This window comes from Acomys minous, assembly GCF_964271855.1.
Source record: "Acomys minous genome assembly, chromosome: 12".
Lineage (NCBI taxonomy): Eukaryota > Metazoa > Chordata > Mammalia > Rodentia > Muridae > Acomys > Acomys minous.
In genome coordinates, this window is record NC_140493.1 from 2,534,702 (window position 1) to 2,551,613 (window position 16,912).

At 53.0% G+C, this 16,912-nt stretch overlaps 1 protein-coding gene across 4 annotated transcripts in view; it reads right to left on the minus strand.

Moving 5' to 3' along the window:
* SCN8A (sodium voltage-gated channel alpha subunit 8) overlaps positions 1-16,912 on the minus strand; it is a 192,884-nt gene that overhangs the window by 14,099 nt on the left and 161,873 nt on the right. For 3 of the 4 annotated variants that reach the window (XR_014773114.1, XM_084749728.1, XM_084749727.1), the window contains exons 19-22: positions 16,604-16,758; positions 12,728-12,901; positions 6,903-7,025; positions 1,861-2,145 (exon numbers count right to left, since the gene is read on the minus strand). Coding sequence is in view for 3 of the 4 variants with exons in the window: in XM_084749728.1 (XP_084605854.1) it covers positions 1,861-2,145; positions 6,903-7,025; positions 12,728-12,901; positions 16,604-16,758 (737 nt within the window). In the remaining variant the exon portion in view is untranslated. The remainder of the gene's footprint in view (positions 1-1,860; positions 2,146-6,902; positions 7,026-12,727; positions 12,902-16,603; positions 16,759-16,912) is intronic. The other variant, XM_084749729.1, reaches the window with a different exon arrangement.

A 16,912-nucleotide genomic window follows, 5' to 3' on the forward strand; every position in this document is an offset into this window, starting at 1 on the left:
ATATAGAAGGGGAGGTTTACATGGACATCGCATGAGTCCGTGAAAATATCGCCAAAGTCTGGCAAGGAAAACAGACTATAGTTGCCTACAGGGTCTGAGAGCGGAGGCCAGGCGGAAGCAGGTGGACCGTAGGTGTGAACTCCCAGTTCCCAGACTTAGACTCGGAACACTTCCCTCACAAACACGCCCATGCGGCATGGCGCTGGCACACTGGCTTCTTCCTTGGCGGCCTCCTCTCTGCCCTCCTTCAGCCGGCCAGGGCTGGCACGATGAGAGAAACATACAGAAGGCCAGCTTACTGCTCTCCAGCTTTGCTGCGCTCAACCAGATCATAGGCTTTTGGGGGCCTGCTTTACTCATCGGATGACGCGCCACCAAGCACAGTCCCACGCGTACATGAGAGCGGACACTTGAGGAGCTGGCTGGTGCCTGTACAGTAGTTTTTTGGAGCGGCTTATGACTTGAGCCAAACCTATTTTTCCATTTAGTTAGTGCGCTATCTAATTATTTTGTGGTGCTAGGGATTGAACCCAGAGCCCCGTCCACAGTAGGCGAGGTCTGGCTCTCCCCTGCTGTTCTAGCCTTAAACACAGGAGCCATAGCTTCTTAAAGCATGACAGAAAAGCCACGGGGCCGTGGTGGCCTGGAGCGCAGGCATCCCACTAGCTTCCCTCCTTCTGCATTTGGGGGCGAGCGCTCAGCACTGCCAGCTTAAGCTGGGAGTCCCCCCCCCCCCCCCCCCCCGCGCTGCTACGTTTATACAACTGCTGAAGGATGCAGGCAGGGTAATAACAGGAGCACAGAGTGGCAACCAATGCCATTAACTGCGCCAAGCGTGTGGAGGCTTTTTAAAAATCATAAATTCTCCTAACAACTAGGCAAAGTATCCAAAAGCAGAGTCAAAGGGTCAGGGAAGCTGAGCGATCCATCCCGGGTCACATGTCTAGTCGACACCAGAGTGTGCTTCAGCTCTAGCCTGGCCTGATGCAACAAGGCCCCACCAGTTCTCACTACAGCACACCCAACAGGCTTTCCAAACACAGGGAGGAGACTAGGAGAAAGCTAGGGATGCTGGGACAGCTTGGGCAAAAGCAGCTTAGTAACTAAAATGAACCCCTCCCCTGACACACTGGGACTCCACGCCTAAGGCTTAGCTAGCTATGGTGTGTGTGTGTGAGTGTGTGTGTGTGTTTATCAGCTAAGCCCATCCTCTGACACACTGGGACCTCACGCCTGGGGCTGAGCTAGCTGGTGTGTGTGTGTGTGTGTGTGTGTGTGTGTGTGTGTGTCTGACACACATGGCCCTCACCTGGGTCTGCGCCAGGCTGCAGGCTGGCAGCACGGTAGCACTGGCCTGTGTAACCCTCAGCATAGCTGTCCCTAAACTTCCTATTCCGTCACTCTGGCCTTTGAATTCCTGTGTTCACGCTCCTTTTCTCTCCTTTGAGCTGCACGCTATGCCTCAGGGAGAGGAGATGGCTCCTCCAGCACAGCGGGTCTCACCCACCCTAATGCAGCTCCTCATGCTGTGGTGACCCCGACTGTAAAACTATTTGTTGTTACTACCTAACTGTAATGTTGCTGCTGTTAGGAACAGTAATGTAAAGATCTGATATGCAGGATGCCGTGAAGTATTACCTGGAGGTGGGGCCACAGGCTGAGAACTGCTGCCCTGGCACCTTTGCCCGCTGGGCAGAGGCGAGGCCTGGGCGGACTCTTCAGGAAGCCAGGGGAGAGGCATTTCCTGGGAACTGATCTGGGGAGTTGCACGTTCTCAAGAGCCCCCCAAGAGTGACCCTGGTTCTGGAGGCAGAGCTGAGAAGGAACCTGCCCTCTACAGGTCTTAACACAAACACTCACCACCTGGAGAAGGGCCAGGTAGCCCGCCCCGACGTTGTCAAAGTTAATCTTCACGTTCTTCCACCTGATCTCCGTGCTGTTGCCTTCCATGAGCCTCTCACAGTCAGTTTTATTGTTGACGATTTCAATTTCGAACCGGATTTCAGAAGTCTCGTTGAAACAGTAGTGGTACTTCCCCGCAAACAGGTTGACGCCCATGATGCTGAAGATGAGCCAGAAGATGAGGCACACCAGCAGCACGTTCATGATGGAGGGGATGGCGCCCACCAGGGCGTTCACCACCACCTGCATGAGAAGGGGGTGGCGCTGAGTGCTGGCGGGAACTGCAGGGGCACAATCTTCTGGTTTCCAGGCGGGGAATGGCATTTCTGTGGCTTGTTCTACCATGAAAACACTGTACTGTCTTTGTAATTGGAGTAGCTATACAGGTCCACAGGAGGACCCCAAGTGTCTAAGTCTCAGCACTATACTCCGGTGAATTTTAATACATTGTGCTATGTTTCAGTTTATAAAACTCCCCTGCCCAAGTTGATGCTGATTTTTTTTCTAGGCACCAACATGGGACCAGAAAACTGATGTTTTAGTCTAGTCCCCCCCCCCCCCACTTTTCAAATGACAAAATATGCTTCCCCCGAAATCTGAGCAATCCCAAGCTCACTAAGCAGCCTCTCGACAGACATTCCCCCTCTGAAAAACAAGGCACCATTGTTCAAAACCGTAGTGCTGCCTTTGGAGTAGCACGGTACGGAACGTCTTACAGCTATGCAAGGCAGGTATCTCTTTTCAGGCAATAGCTGAGCATGCAGATTTTGCAGGCTCGAGGAAGAAAGAAAAAGCTATATTCCCTCTACCAAACAGTTTGGGTTAAAAGGATCACTGCTGTCCTGCCTTCCGAAGTGCTGACTGCTCATGCCTCCACTCAAGTCTTCACAAAGTGAAAATAAAAGCCCTTAGGATGGAAGTTCCTTGGGTGATGCATTACGCTAGTGGGCATCTCAGTAGTTCTCACTACAGCTCAAAGCAACACCGGCGGTCGCCTAGGCAAACTTGACTTGAGCAGAGCTGCTGAGGCCCAGAAAGGCTGTCCCCGCAGCTCCATGTTTCTACCTCAGACTTTACTTGCAGGAAAACATGGCTGGGCGGACATCTGTCTTGTCCTGTACTGGAAACAGCTAGAGGCACTCTTCCTTTTAGATTGTTCATTTTGTGACTCTCCAACTCATCTATGAGGGCTGTGAGACTGAGAGGCATTCATGTCTTACTTCTCAGACCAAGCCATCTCTCACCGAGCAGACAGCTGGCACCTTAAATATCTACTCCTTGCCGCAGGGCCCCTGGGGTGTCTGCAGCCTGGTGACTCTCCTTGTTCTCCTGTGCATTTATTAAAGGTGCGAGGTAATCAGATTCTACTTTTACCTGATTGTTCTACAGTCTTTGCCCTTTTGTGGGAATACCAGAAAAAAACAAACAAACAAAACAAAAAAAATGCAGTGCGAGAAAGAATGGGCAAGAGGAGACGAGCCACAAATGGGGCAGTCACTTCTCAGCCAGAAGAGCAGAGGACATGAAGATTCACAGGCTGGTGTGTGTGTGTGTGTGTGTGATGTCACAGAGCTTGGGGAGTCTGTGGTGTGGGACAGAAAGCAGTCCCCAGGGGTGGAAGCCTGGGGCAAAACACAGTGACGGAGAACTAGCTAACTCTAGGCGATCTCTTTGAGCCTTTATCTCCACAAGTGTGATGCTAACGTGAGCGTCATCGCTCATAGGACATAGAAATCCTGTAAAATAAAACCTGTTTGGAAGATGTGCTTGTCCCTCTCTCAGTGCTGGGGTTGGGTGAGAGCTGTTCCACTAAGCTAGATTCTCAGCCTCTTTAGAATAGTTTTACTTGTTAATCATAACTACTGGAAAACTCCGTACCTTAGTTTTACAAATAAAAAGAGTTTGCGGATTTGGTGGAATGCACGAGCCACTTTTTGTTTGCTGTGGACACTGGCCACTAAGCTGTACTAACTGCTCGGGAAGGACTGTCCCCGTGCTATTCCCGGCAACCAAAGGGCAGGGCACTCCCATGGAGAGACTCTCAGTAACTACCATGGCCTCAGTGGTGCCCAGTTAATCAACAGACTCTTTCTCCTCTGCTCTCTGCGTTTTTCACACTGCCCCAACTATGATGGAGTCTGTTATGATTAGACGCTAGGTTTCCACAGCTTAGACACAGAATGCAGGGGCAGGTTCTAGAAACCTGCAGGACGGCTGAAAAATTCAAAGCCAGCTTATACTTAGCGATTGATGCAACTATCCCTTAGTCGATGAGAAAATGACTGGATATTAGTTCTTACATTTTTACCATCCCCAAATTGCCTAGGATGCGACTCTTGCTCACTGAACTCTACACAGTCCATGCAATAGCTCTTAGCATCTGGCAGAGGGAACATGGCTTTAGTGACAACTATGTACTGACAACAGGTATGCATGCATGTTTCACAGCAGTAAATACCCTCAAGAGTTAACAGCACAGCAAGGTCTTAAGGGTTACTATGGAGGAGAGAAAAGCAAGGAGCGACATAAGTGTTCCTTTGCCAATAGCAGGACGGTTGCAATGTCTGGTCTTTGGTTTGAGGAAGGAGACTGAAGTAAGTGCCCCAGGACAGGCTAGGGTGACACCCCCTTTCAAGTGCAGGGCTGAGCCTAGGATCGGAGCAGCACAGTGACAGTTGAGCCCATCTGCACGGAGGACATTCAGCTCATTGATGTTTCTCAGCTGAGGGTCTTAGGTGTCAGTGCTGGCGCACACAGCAGTCAAGCCACTGAATGGAGACCTGCACCCACGGGACGCCATACTTAAGTAGACAAAGGTAGCTACTGGGTAGCTTGCTATAAACGTTGCCCAGCCTAGTTGGGGAGCTGCAGGCAAGGAGTGGAGCCTCTCCTTGCCTCTCCCCACCGAGCACTAGCGCTGCAGCCTGTGGCTCTGGGCTCACAGGTACTCTAGCCTTAACCCGAGACAGCTAGGTACTTAACAAGTACAGCTCCCTTTGAGCTGACCATCTATGCTGGACCTTGGGCTTCAGTCTACTTGAGAGCTGGCAGGTCCAAGTTTTGGGGAGATGGCAAATGAAAGGGAAGGGAAGGTTGGGGAGCACGGTGAAGTAGAAAGCGGGGGCACCACCGAACGACTCCTGCATCTGGATTATTAAAGCAATTTTCTTTAAGCAAATGCTTCCAGCTGGTCCATGGGGACTGCTTCTAACACAGTGGCAGAGTGACAATAAAGAGCAGATGGAGAGAGTTCACAGTGCCAGCTGGGCATGCTTGGAGCTGTCTGTGGGCAGTGGCAATCTCCTTTAGGAGGTCCAGGGTCCTCGTTAGGGACCAGGTTCGGGCCTGATGCTGTAATCACCGCCTTTGATGGAGTGCTCATGGCTGCATCCTGCCCTGAGTTGTTCTGTCACCACGGTGGGCTATTAACTCTAAAACTGCCATGGCTTGTTATTATCCCATACGGAAACCGTGGGCGGGCAGCAGAGCAGAGACCAGCAGAGTGTTCCACCTCGCTTCCCCTCAGTGCACACTCTTTCTGAATTTGGTCTAGTCACAACGGTGCCTGCCTTGCACAACATGTCGACACATCTCTTACTTGTGGGAGAAAAGGCTTAGAATTTATTTTTAATTTTAGAATAAGTTTATAGCCCCAGAGGTGCCCTTCCTACAGAGGGCTTCAGGTGGGGGTGGGGGGGTGGGGCGGCTATCGAAGACTCACGTTTCGTAAGCCCAACTGTGACTGTGCTATAGAGCGAACACGAGTTCACTGCAAACAGCGTTTGTTTAAACGAACTAGATAGTAACATTCCTAAGCCCCGAAAGTCTCTTCTTCCTTCCCGCACAGCTGTGAGTGGCTCCGTGGACTAGTGCCCTGCCGTCCTGGTCTCTAGTTTTGCCAATCAGCGTTACTTCATACGGAGCGTCGCAATCGTTCCGTTTTCATGCCTAGGTCTGACATTTGCATGTTTGGAAACATCCTCTGGTTTGCTCTCCTGCATGTATTCAACATCTAAAGTCAAGTGAGCTTTCTTGGGCCCCTTAAGTGTTAACAGACCCCTCCGATTAGCACAGGGCAGCTATCACCTCTGAACCAGCTGTCCACGAGATTTTTCTGGAAGACAACATTTTAGTGTGCACGCATCTGTGCACGCTCACAATCATTAGAGCCAAAAGAAGAAAAGGCATCGCAAGAGGAAGCCCTTCTAAGGTGGCAGGGTGACTGCCCCTGGTCTTGTCGGGACTTGGGTATGGACCGCCCAAGTAGAAAACGGGGCGGGCGTCTCAAGAAACGTCGGAAGTAGCTGCTATGCAGTCACCTCGCGCTGCCCGCTGTTCTGATGGTGTGAGGGCAGGGACCACAGAGCACGGGCAGGGGAAGCTGTGCTACCAGACAGAGGCTGCCAGTCCGTGCGGGACTGGGCTGAGAACAACCAGGTGCAATACGAGGAATCCGAATCGAAGGAAAAGCGCTTCTCCTCCCGGGTCATGCCAAATCCTGCTCCGTCCCCAGGGCCAAGCCTGCCACCTTGTCTTCAGGGCCTTCCTTGGCTGTTTTCTCAGCGGGGACCCCAAGCCGCAGGCCCCATCGGGCTGCTGCCCCTACCCAGCACTCTGCCTGCCTGCGGCCTGTGCTTTGCAGCGGGGTCTCTGGGTTATAATTCCCCTTCTTTGCACCTGGTGATTCTCTGTATAAATCCAACAGCCCAGAAAGCCGCCCCAAGTGCTGCAGGAAAGCCAGGCCAGATGAGGGGAGCCAGTGTTAACGTGTTCTGCAGCGGCACGTTGTTGGGGTCGGGGCTAATATTAGTGTGATGAGGCAGCTTTAGCGCAACTCCCCTGCACGCGGGGCAGGTGCGGAGGGAGAGAGTGGAGGATCAAGTCAGCAGCTGCATCGCAGAATTCGTGTTTGACCGATCTCCCCAGCACGGGATCAGTTCTAGCATGCTGTAACAGTGTCCGCTGGCATGCAGAAGGGCCCGCTGCTCTCGGTGTCTTACCCTCATCCCTTCAAATCGTGATAAGGCTCTTAAGGGTCTCAAAGCTCTTAGGGTCCTAAGGGACTTTATGGCACCTAATTCCGAGTAGCCCAGGGCATTAGCTATAAGGCTGACTAAAGAGACCTACACAAAAACAGAAGAGAAAAAAAGAAAAAGAAAAAAAGAAAACAGAGGTTCCAGAGTGTTAGAATAAAACCCCTAGCGCTGATTTAACAGGCGGGAGGGGCCTCCCCCCCGCAGAGGAAGTGGGTTCCACCACCGGCTGCCTACTTCAGCCTACTTCAACTTGACTCAAACGACCTGGAAGGAAAGGTGGTTGAGAGAGGCAGAAGAAAAACACAAAGGGAAGAGAGAGTAGAGGGAGGGCGGCAGAACACACACGAGTTGGAAAAGGACGAGGCTGAGGGGAGGGGAGCGGAGGGGAGGGAGGGGAGGGAGGGGAGGGGAGGGAGGAGGTCCGGTTGGAAGGAGAGGAGCCTGAGGAGGTGACAAGAGCCTTACCCTTGCCCTTACAGTCTGCCGCGCCCAGGGGCTCCCATTAAATTAAGCCAGACAAACTTAATGGCACCTATGGAAAAGAATACAGATAAATACACACACGCCACACCGGCTGCCCCGCCTCTGCTCAGCCACCATGGGATTTCCGACAGGGACAAATTCTCCTATCCTGGTTGACAAAAACCATTTGAGAATTGGATGAGTCCTACATTAACAAAGGAAACATCGTCAGTAAGCACCACAGGTGACCGCCTCTCCCAAGAACCTCCTCGGCAGCATTCTGGCCCCACGGGAACTACTTGCATAATCTTCTCTCTCTTACTCGTGACTCTCATCTCAGCCTTAGAAGCCCAACCATTGCCCTTGGAGGCCACAGGACCTTTTGTGGCCATAGGAACCGAATTTCCTTTCTTTCCTTCCAGAACAGCTCCACATGTACTGGCCCCTGCCAGGGCCAGGACAGCCTTTTCCAGTGCTCACCTCCTTAACATAGTAACTACAAGAACTCCTAGCGGGAGGTCATTTCCAGTTGTAGACAGGGACATTGCTGACCTGAGCCAGTGCTTGGTCTACCTGGGCAGACCAGGGAGACCTGTCTCCAACATACAGGTGACATGGCAGTCTATCAAAAGGTCATCAATGTCTGAGCCGCCCAGAGCTGACATCCTGGAGTCAGTAAGTCTATAAGCGTAGACTCAGGTCAACACTTCCCTGCTCCCCACGAGCACACTTACCTTGTTTCTATTTTCGGGATGACCCTTAACCCTGGCTGCTAGCCACACCCAGGGTCTCTCCAGCTTGACCTGAGCACGATGGGGCTCCTCGGGGGTGCTGTCTGAGGACGCCTGGGCCTGGGCTTTCCCCTTGCGTTGTATTCTGTTCTATCTACTCACAGTTCTGGGATGGACTAAGATGTTCCTGCTGCTGGGAAACGGGAGCTACTTTAACTGATGTTTCAAAGTCAAGGCCAATGAGGAAAGAGAAAAACTACGACCAAGCTCATTGCTGCTTTCTGACCCCTTTTTTAGATTAGGCCTTAATTCTGTGTCTCCACTGCGTGCAGCCAGCACACACAGGCACCTCTGCCGCATGTTTGTAATCGGGGATTAAATGCAGGCCTCGTGCATGCTACATCCATAGACATACAAAACCAAACCAAAACAAAACTGTCTGTCCTCAGACTTGCTCTGTAGACCAGGCTGGCCTCAGATTCAGAGATCCACCTGCCTCTGCCTCCCAAACACTGGGATTAAAGGCGTGCACTACACTTGGCTAAAGAGATTTTTTTTTTTTTAAAGAAGCTATTTATGACTCAGCTACCAGGGTTAGTGTAGGGTAGAAGTAGACACCCAGCGATGTAGCAAGGGATAGGCTTAAAGGGGTCAGTTTTAAAATGCTGTGCAAATCGGCTTATGTGTGTACTCACAGCCCATCAGCTTTGGCATCTTCTATGGAGCTGAGTCCTAGGCATTACCCAAAGCTAGGTAGGAAGGAGGCGTGGCCCTGCTGGGCTCTCCATGAAGGTGGTGCAAGCTTAATCTTTACTTAAGTCAGGGGCCTCACTGATCTATAACACAGCATCAGCCTGTCACTTTCCTTTTACTTGTAATTTATTTTGCTTTTATATTATGTGTTTGTGTCTTGACACTTCGTCTCCCCCAGAGCTGGAGTCACAGAAATTGAACTAGTGTCCTCTGCTAGTGCAACGAGCTGCTGCTCCAGCCTGCACAGCAACCCTTAACCCTAGGTAGTCTAGAACTGCCCAGCTGTGAGGCTGCAGTGTGGACCCCTGATGGCAACAGGCTCCTCAGTTCAAAAGTCCTCTGGGTCAGCTTTACTTTTTGAAGCCTTGGCAGGTACAGATTGCAGAAACCTAAACTTTGAGTGTCTAGAGACCCCGTACAAAACAGGATACTCCCCCACCCCAAGGGTGACAACTTTATAAATAACAGTGCAGTGGGAGGAAGGACAGAGGAGGTGCAGAGGTCAGTTACGAGGCTGGCCCTAAAGCCACTGAGAGATGACCTGCTCAGCTGCTCAACTGAGCCAGGATGTACAAAGGGAGACCAGCAAGGGTCGCTGTGGTGTTCCTCAGCAGCTCATGGCTCTCTTACAGTCTCCTGGGTCTCCAGGTTAAACCCTTACTGGTCTGAATCAGACCATTTGGTCAAATGTACAAAGAAATCAGTCGTTTAAAAAAAAAAAAGGAGTTAGACGAAGTTGACCATGCAGGCATAGAAAAATGTGGCCACTGGGTGACTTCTCCACGGAGAGAATGTTTTCAGCAGGCTGAGGTCAGTCTGAGATGTGTGGCATCCGCACGTTACCAATCCTGAAAAGAAATGCTAGCTAACTCTGCAAGCAATGAGGAAATAGTCCTCGGAGGAAGATGGTGAAATTACTTCACAGGGCACAAACACCAATCTAGACAAAGACCTAAGGGGAAAAAAAGAAAACACACCTGTTTGGGAATTCACACAGCTGGCTACCCAATCTAAGATGTCTGATCACCCTGGTGGTACTATAAAAGTAGCACTTGCAGCAGCTTTAAGAGGCAACAAGGAAAAATAGTGTCTATTAGGGCAAAGGGCGTGGAGATCCATGGAGTCATCTAAGGATGAGATGTGAGCACTGCGCATGCACTAAATAGGACCTAAAATTACACCTAATGCTCTACAATGCCCAAAGAACCAGGCACATTCCTCCGATGGGCAGCAAACACCTGGGCAAGTCTAGGTGTCTGGGTACCGGTGAGACCCTCATTTTCCACCCACAATTGAAGAGTGGCCGTGCACTGCACCACCATATGGAGCGGGAGGGTAACCACCCCCTCCCTGCCACCGTGGCTGTGACTCAGCCTGAGAGGGAAGCAGCCCTGTCTGATACTCTGCCTATTTCCCACAACACAGAGCAGGTTTTGCATATCAAGGACAGTCAATAAACACTGGGCAAGTGAAGAAATGGCCCAGAGGTTAGAGATCAAAAGAGCATGGTTCCTATGAGAGCCCTGCTCCCACGGCTGTGTTACCTTGGCATAAAGCTAGGCTAGAGTCGCTGTGGAAGCTGCTACAAGCTCCCGTGCTGAGGCTATGGCGACTTGTCCTTCTGGGATTTCTTATCAGCCAAGGCAAACTCAATACAGAATGCCATATTCAACTCAAGTTGATCACCAGCGACCGGTAAGGGGCAGTCTTTAGTGCCAGTGTGGGACTCGAAGCAGTATAGTAATCCAGCAACTTCCAAAGCTAGAGGAGCTGCTGGGTCGTAGCCAGTTAGCATATGCGTGCCTTTATCTTTTTTTTTTTTTTTTTTTATTTCTGCCAAGTATCTAAAGAAAACCCTTGATAAGCAAGTGGTGATTGGCAGGTGACCTGGGTAAGGGGCATGTGACGTGCCTGACCACCTCTGAGGTCGCTCAGCTCACAGGGGAAGAGGTCCAGGTTGGGGTTGACCATGGAGAAGGAAGGTTTGTTCCACGTCACAGTCCTCCCTGGGTGGCTGGAGGAGGACAGTAGAGGACCTGAGTCCCCACTGAGTCCAAGAGAAGAGGGCTCCCTTCTCTAGGAGGACAGCCAGCTTCCTGTCCCGTGTCAGGGGCACACGCTTCCTCACAGCTGGACTCCACACTGCCTCAAGTGTCTGGGTCTGTTAGCGGTGGGGAGCTCCCCACAGGCCTGCCTGGCTCACTGTAAGGGTGCAGGGTAGCTCTGCCTCACTCGCCTATCGTCCTAAAGACTGGTGTGATGGCTGTTGTTGGCCGTCAACCGGAAGCCCCCAGACGGGGGCTGCATCTGTGGGCGATCTCTGCATAGTCTGAAGGCCAGGTCCACCTCTAACCTGCGCCACACCTTCTGCTGGGAGCCTGGGGTAAGGATGTAGAAGAAGGAAGCTGTGCTCCTGGCCTGTGTGCTCTCGCGTGGCCGCCTCACTGGCCTGTGTGCTCTCGCGTGGCCGCCCTCACTGGCCTGTGTGCTCTCGCGTGGCCGCCCTCACTGGCCTGTGTGCTCCCGCGTGGCCGCCTCACTGGCCTGTGTGCTCTCGCGTGGCCGCCTCACTGGCCTGTGTGCTCTCGCGTGGCCGCCTCACTGGCCTGTGTGCTCTCGCGTGGCCGCCCTCACTGGCCGGACAGCCTACTTCTTCTGTGTTCTGGGGGATACTGAAGACTGGCTGAGACATCCAGCCTCGTGGGCTGAACAATGGCTAGACTCTTGAAACTTCTGTTCCTACGCAGCCATTGTTGGATTAGCTGGACTGCAGCCTGTAAGTCATTCTAATAAATTCTCTTTCTCTGTGCGTGCGTGCGTGCGTGCGTGCGTGCGTGCGTGCGTGTGTGTATTATTTATTTATGTTGTTGCTCTAGAGAATCTTGACTAAAACAAGTAGCTTCTTGCAGCAGGGGATGATGAGCAGTGGCAGCCCCTGGACGAGTCACTAAGCACAGAGCTCAAAGACACCTTGATAAGAGAACGTGTTTATGAGGCAGACGTCATTGCTGATGCAGAGTCCCAAAAGATTTCCCAGTTGAACTGTCCTAGATACCATGGGTGCTCTGCAGGCAGTCCACCCCACAGCCCACAAAGTCTCTTCTAAACATGCCCACCCAGTCTCCAGCCTCTAGAGCCTTCCCGGCCCCCAGGTGACTTCTCCACAGCCCTGGTCCTGGCATTTGCACACATCTTTTTTTTGAATGCTGTAAGAGAAAAGCTTTAGTTACTACAGAAAGAGGAAGAGAGTGCTGTTAGTCAGCTACGGGAGCAAGCGCTGGTGGGGTGAGAAAAGTCATGTGCTGCTGCTTCCAACCTGGAAATGCAACATGGGAGCTGGCGGGCATGGGGCCTTGGGCATGGTCCCACGACCTGGAGGGAAAGTTTTCATGTGGTTGATCACAGCAGAAATGGCCAAATCCCAGGCCCTTCTTCCCAGGAAAAGTGGCTAGATCAGTATACCTGGGAAGTATCCGCAGGCACAGACAGGATTAACAGATACCGCCCGCCATGCCTGCACCCCACCTCATGCCTGCACCCCACCTCATGCCTGCACCCCACCTCATCTCAGAATCCCAGAAAGGGGATGTCCTGCTGTCTTGGAGCAAGGACCTTCTGTTGTCCAGGCCAAGGGACTTTCTGACTCTACATAAACCAGGCCTACCGTTGTGAAGAAGAGAGCAGCCTCTGGGGCAGTGCAAGGGTTTTCAGGGCCCCCCCCCCCCCCAATAAGAGCTGACTACCATAAGAGGGTCTTCCCCCAAGCTCACAGCTACACGCTGGCTGCTAGCCTCGCCCAAGCTCCTGGTACAAAGGGTGAGCAATGGAAAACAGGACACGTACAGCCACGATGAGGAAGTCCAGCCAGCACCAGGCGTTGGTGAAGAACTTGACGAAGCCATAGGCTGTCCATTTGAGCAACATCTCCAGGATGAAGATGTAGGTGAAGACCTTGTCTGCATACTCCAGGATGGTGCGGATGGTCTTCCTCTGCTCAATGTAGATGTCCTCGAAGGCCTGAAAGAGACGCAGCCGGCGCGTGGTGAACGGGAGGGGGCCAGCGTCGCAGTTCCGCACACGCTACCGTCCCCCAGGTTCCTGCTCCTCCACTCTGCTCCCGCAACTCCTAGGCTTACTTACCAGTTTAGCTAGTGACGCTGGGGTGGAGCCCAGGGCCGGCAACCCTTAAGCCTGTGCTAGCACTTTATTGAGAAATAACTCACACTCCGTATTAGAATGCGTAATTCCATGGCTTTTAGGATAACCAGGGTTACAACATCCATCAAATAAATCTGTAACATTTCATGGTCCACTGAAAGAACTTAACACATCTAGTTGTCACCTTCTGGCTTCCACATCCTGTTGGTCCTATGTGCTCTACTCTGCCCTTCTGGACACTTCACACAAATGAGGGGATGCAATACATGCTGTTTGTGCCTGGGTGCACCTTCTTTTTAAACACTGTTTTTCTTTCCAATCACGTGCGTGTGTGTGTGTGTGCGTGTGTGTGTTGTGTGTGTATGGATATGTGCAAATGAGTGTAGGTACCTACTGGGGCTAGAGGTGTTGGACCACCTGATATAGGTGCTGGGAATCGAACTCAAGTCCTTTGGAAGAGCAGTGTGTACTCTAAACGCCTGAGGCAACTCTCCAGCTCCTATGCCTGGGTTCTTAACTAAACACAGAGTTATTAGTCTCTCTCTACACTGTAGTATGTATGGCGTTTCACTCTTTATGGAGTGACACAACTCCAAGGTATGGGCACACCACACTTTGTTTATCTGCCATTAATCTAGAATGAATAATTCCATTATGAGTATTTGTGTTTCTATTGACAGTGTGTTTCCATCTCTTCGGGGCATGTGGTTAGGCATGGGATTTGCTGGTGGGACATCAGGGCCTTACCCACGCTGCTCTCACACTCATCAAGTGTGAATGCTCTAGTGACTCAGGGCCTTACCCACGCTGCTCTCACACTCATCAGGTGTGAATGCTCCAGTGACTCGGGGCCTTACCCACGCTGCTCTCACACTCATCAAGTGTGAGTGCTCTAGTGACTCAGGGCCTTACCCATGCTGCTCATCACACTTATCAAGTGTGAGTGCTCCAGTGACTCAGGGCCTTACCCACGCTGCTCTCACACTCATCAGGTGTGAGTGCTCCAGTGACTCGGGGCCTTACCCACGCTGCTCATCAGTTCCTCCATGCCACAGAGGTGAATGGAGGCCCCGGGGGTGAGGGAGGCTTCAGTGTGGAGGCCCCGGGGGTGAGGGAGGCTTCAGTGTGGAGGCCCCGGGGGTGAGGGAGGCTTCAGTGTGGAGGCCCCGGGGGTGAGGGAGGCTTCAGTGTGGAGGCCCCGGGGGTGAGGGAGGCGTCAGTGTGGAGGCCCCGGGGGTAAGGGAGGCTTCAGTGTGGAGGTCCCGGGGGTGAGGGAGGCTTCAGTGTGGAGGCCCGGGGGTGAGGGAGGCTTCAGTGTGGAGGTCCCGGGGGTGAGGGAGGCTTCAGTGTGGAGGCCCCGGGGGTGAGGGAGGCTTCAGTGTGGAGGCCCCGGGGGTGAGGGAGGCTTCAGTGTGGAGGTCCTGGGGGTGAGGGAGGCTTCAGTGTGGAGGTCCTGGGGGTGAGGGAGGCTTCAGTGTGGAGGCCCCGGGGGTGAGGGAGGCTTCAGTGTGGAGGCCCGGGGGTGAGGGAGGCTTCAGTGTGGAGGTCCTGGGGGTGAGGGAGGCTTCAGTGTGGAGGTCCTGGGGGTGAGGGAGGCTTCAGTGTGGAGGTCCTGGGGGTGAGGGAGGCTTCAGTGTGGAGGCCCCGGGGATGAGGGAGGCTTCAGTGTGGAGGGCCCAGGGGTGGGAACCACACTGCTGCTCCCTTTCCATGGAACTCTGGAAGGAGCTACTCTTCTCTCACACACTGTGGACTATGCAGCTGTGCGGCTAAGAGGCGTGTGGCAGTTAGCTGTGGTCTGTGTCAGGACAGCAGTTCCAGGGCAGATGGTTTAATGCATTGATGGGCTCAAAATCTGAGTGGACTCCCGGGAGGTGGCAGAGATTCGGTCGGATGAAGCAACTCCCTGGGAGCCTGGAGACGTTATTTTGCCCTGACACCTTTTCTTTGCTTCTTGTCCACCAGGCGAGGAGCCGTGTCCCCTCCACGTGCTCCTGCTGCCATGGCATGCTACCTCCAAGTGGCCATGACCTAACCGACTCAAAGGAGAGAGCCAAAGTAAGTTTTTCTGTTTTGTCACAGTGACATGAAAAGTATGTAGTGCCGGAGGCAAAGCCTGGGGGGAGGGAAGCAGCGTTCGGTGAGAGGTGTCCCCTGAGATGCAACGGGCGGCACCTGCCCCACAGTTCCAGAGGAGACAACCAGGCCCTTTACTGCCTGTCTTCTGAAACGGAGGGCTGGGGAATGTCGCTCATTGGTAGCTTAGCTAGCATGTGCAGGGAGGGCCCTGGTATGGGCCCCAGCACCATGAGAAAAGGAAACAGAAGCGGGAGACAGAAGCGGTGAGACCCGAGACTGTTCTCAGGGTCTTGACACAAATGAATTCTCTTTACTCAGTGAAAACCAGCAATAGCTTCTCCTTAAGACAGAGCACTGGTTAGAAATCTATTCTGTAAGTGAAAATGAGGTTTCAAGAACAGTCTCCTGTCACTGGGGCTCTCCCTCCCAGGTTCACCTCCTGTCACTGGGGCTCTCCCTCCCAGGTTCACCTCCTGTCACTGGGGCTCTCCCTCCCAGGTTCACCTCCTGTCACTGGGGCTCTCCCTCCCAGGTTCACCTCCTGTCACTGGGGCTCTCCCTCCCAGGTTCACCTCCTGTCACTGGGGCTCTCCCTCCCAGGTTCACCTCCTGTCACTGGGGCTCTCCCTCCCAGGTTCACCTCCTGTCACTGGGGGCTCGCCCTCCCAGGTTCACCTCCTGTCACTGGGGGCTCGCCCTCCCAGGTTCACTGTAACTATATTCTAGTCTTTTCTTAGACATTGTAGCTACCGCTCCCCTTAGCCAGCTTCCCTCTCTTCCTTCCTTTCTTCTTTCCTTCCTTCCTTCCCTTTTTTTCCTTTTCTTTCTTTGAAATAGGGTCTCACTGTGTAGCTCTGGCTGTCCTCGAACTCACTACGTACGCCAACATGAATGTGCACCTCTAGTCCCTCTGTCCTCAGGTCCACTTGGCCAGCAGCGGACTGCCTTATACCAATCTCTGTCCAGAGGGTCCTGGGTGGCAACCCAGCTGAGCAAGGGAGCAGATGCCTAGACAGTGAGCACCGTGAGGGGAGGGGCCTGTTCTCAGTCCTGCATGGCTGCCTGCTGCTGCAGGGCACTGAGTGGAGCAGAACTGGGTCTCTGAGCACTCGTTGTGCTGTGCTGTGCTGTGGGTTCCCAGGGAGTGGGGAGGACTACACCCCTCCTAACTTGGGAAACAGAGATGAAGAGTGAACAGCAGAGGGTTGCCCATCTCAGGAGGCCGCCAGGGTAGGGCAAAACTGGCAGTGACACCCGCTAAGTCTTAAGGTCAGATGTGAAGAAGGGCAGACTCTAGTCTCACAGCTCTATACGCCAGCTGGAAGCACTTTTGACAAACCCTTGTTCTCAGGAGCTCAGCCAACCTGTCCCTTCCAAGACACCGGAGCGAGCCTCCATGAGCCTTTCCCACCGCCGGCCTGGCCTCCCCCCACCGCCCACCCCCTCCCCGCCGGCCCGTGTGTCGCTCTCCCTGAGTCTCACCAGGGCACCACTGCTGAGCAGAATCATGAAGATGATGAAGGTCTCGAACCAATTGTGCTCGACTATGAGGAAGCAGGTTTTCCGCAGGATCCACCAGGACTTGCCCAGCCCTTCCTCAATGTTGACTTGGCAGCACTTGAACCTCTGGACACAGCCTGGTACCATGGGAGAGTAAGATCAGACCAGACGCTTATGCAGCCTGACCGGTCCCTTTCCAGGCTCCCACTCGACAGAAAGTAGGGAGGGTAGTGGCTGAGGCTACAAAGGTAATGATAGGGCAAGACCCATGGAACCAGGAGGATCCCTACA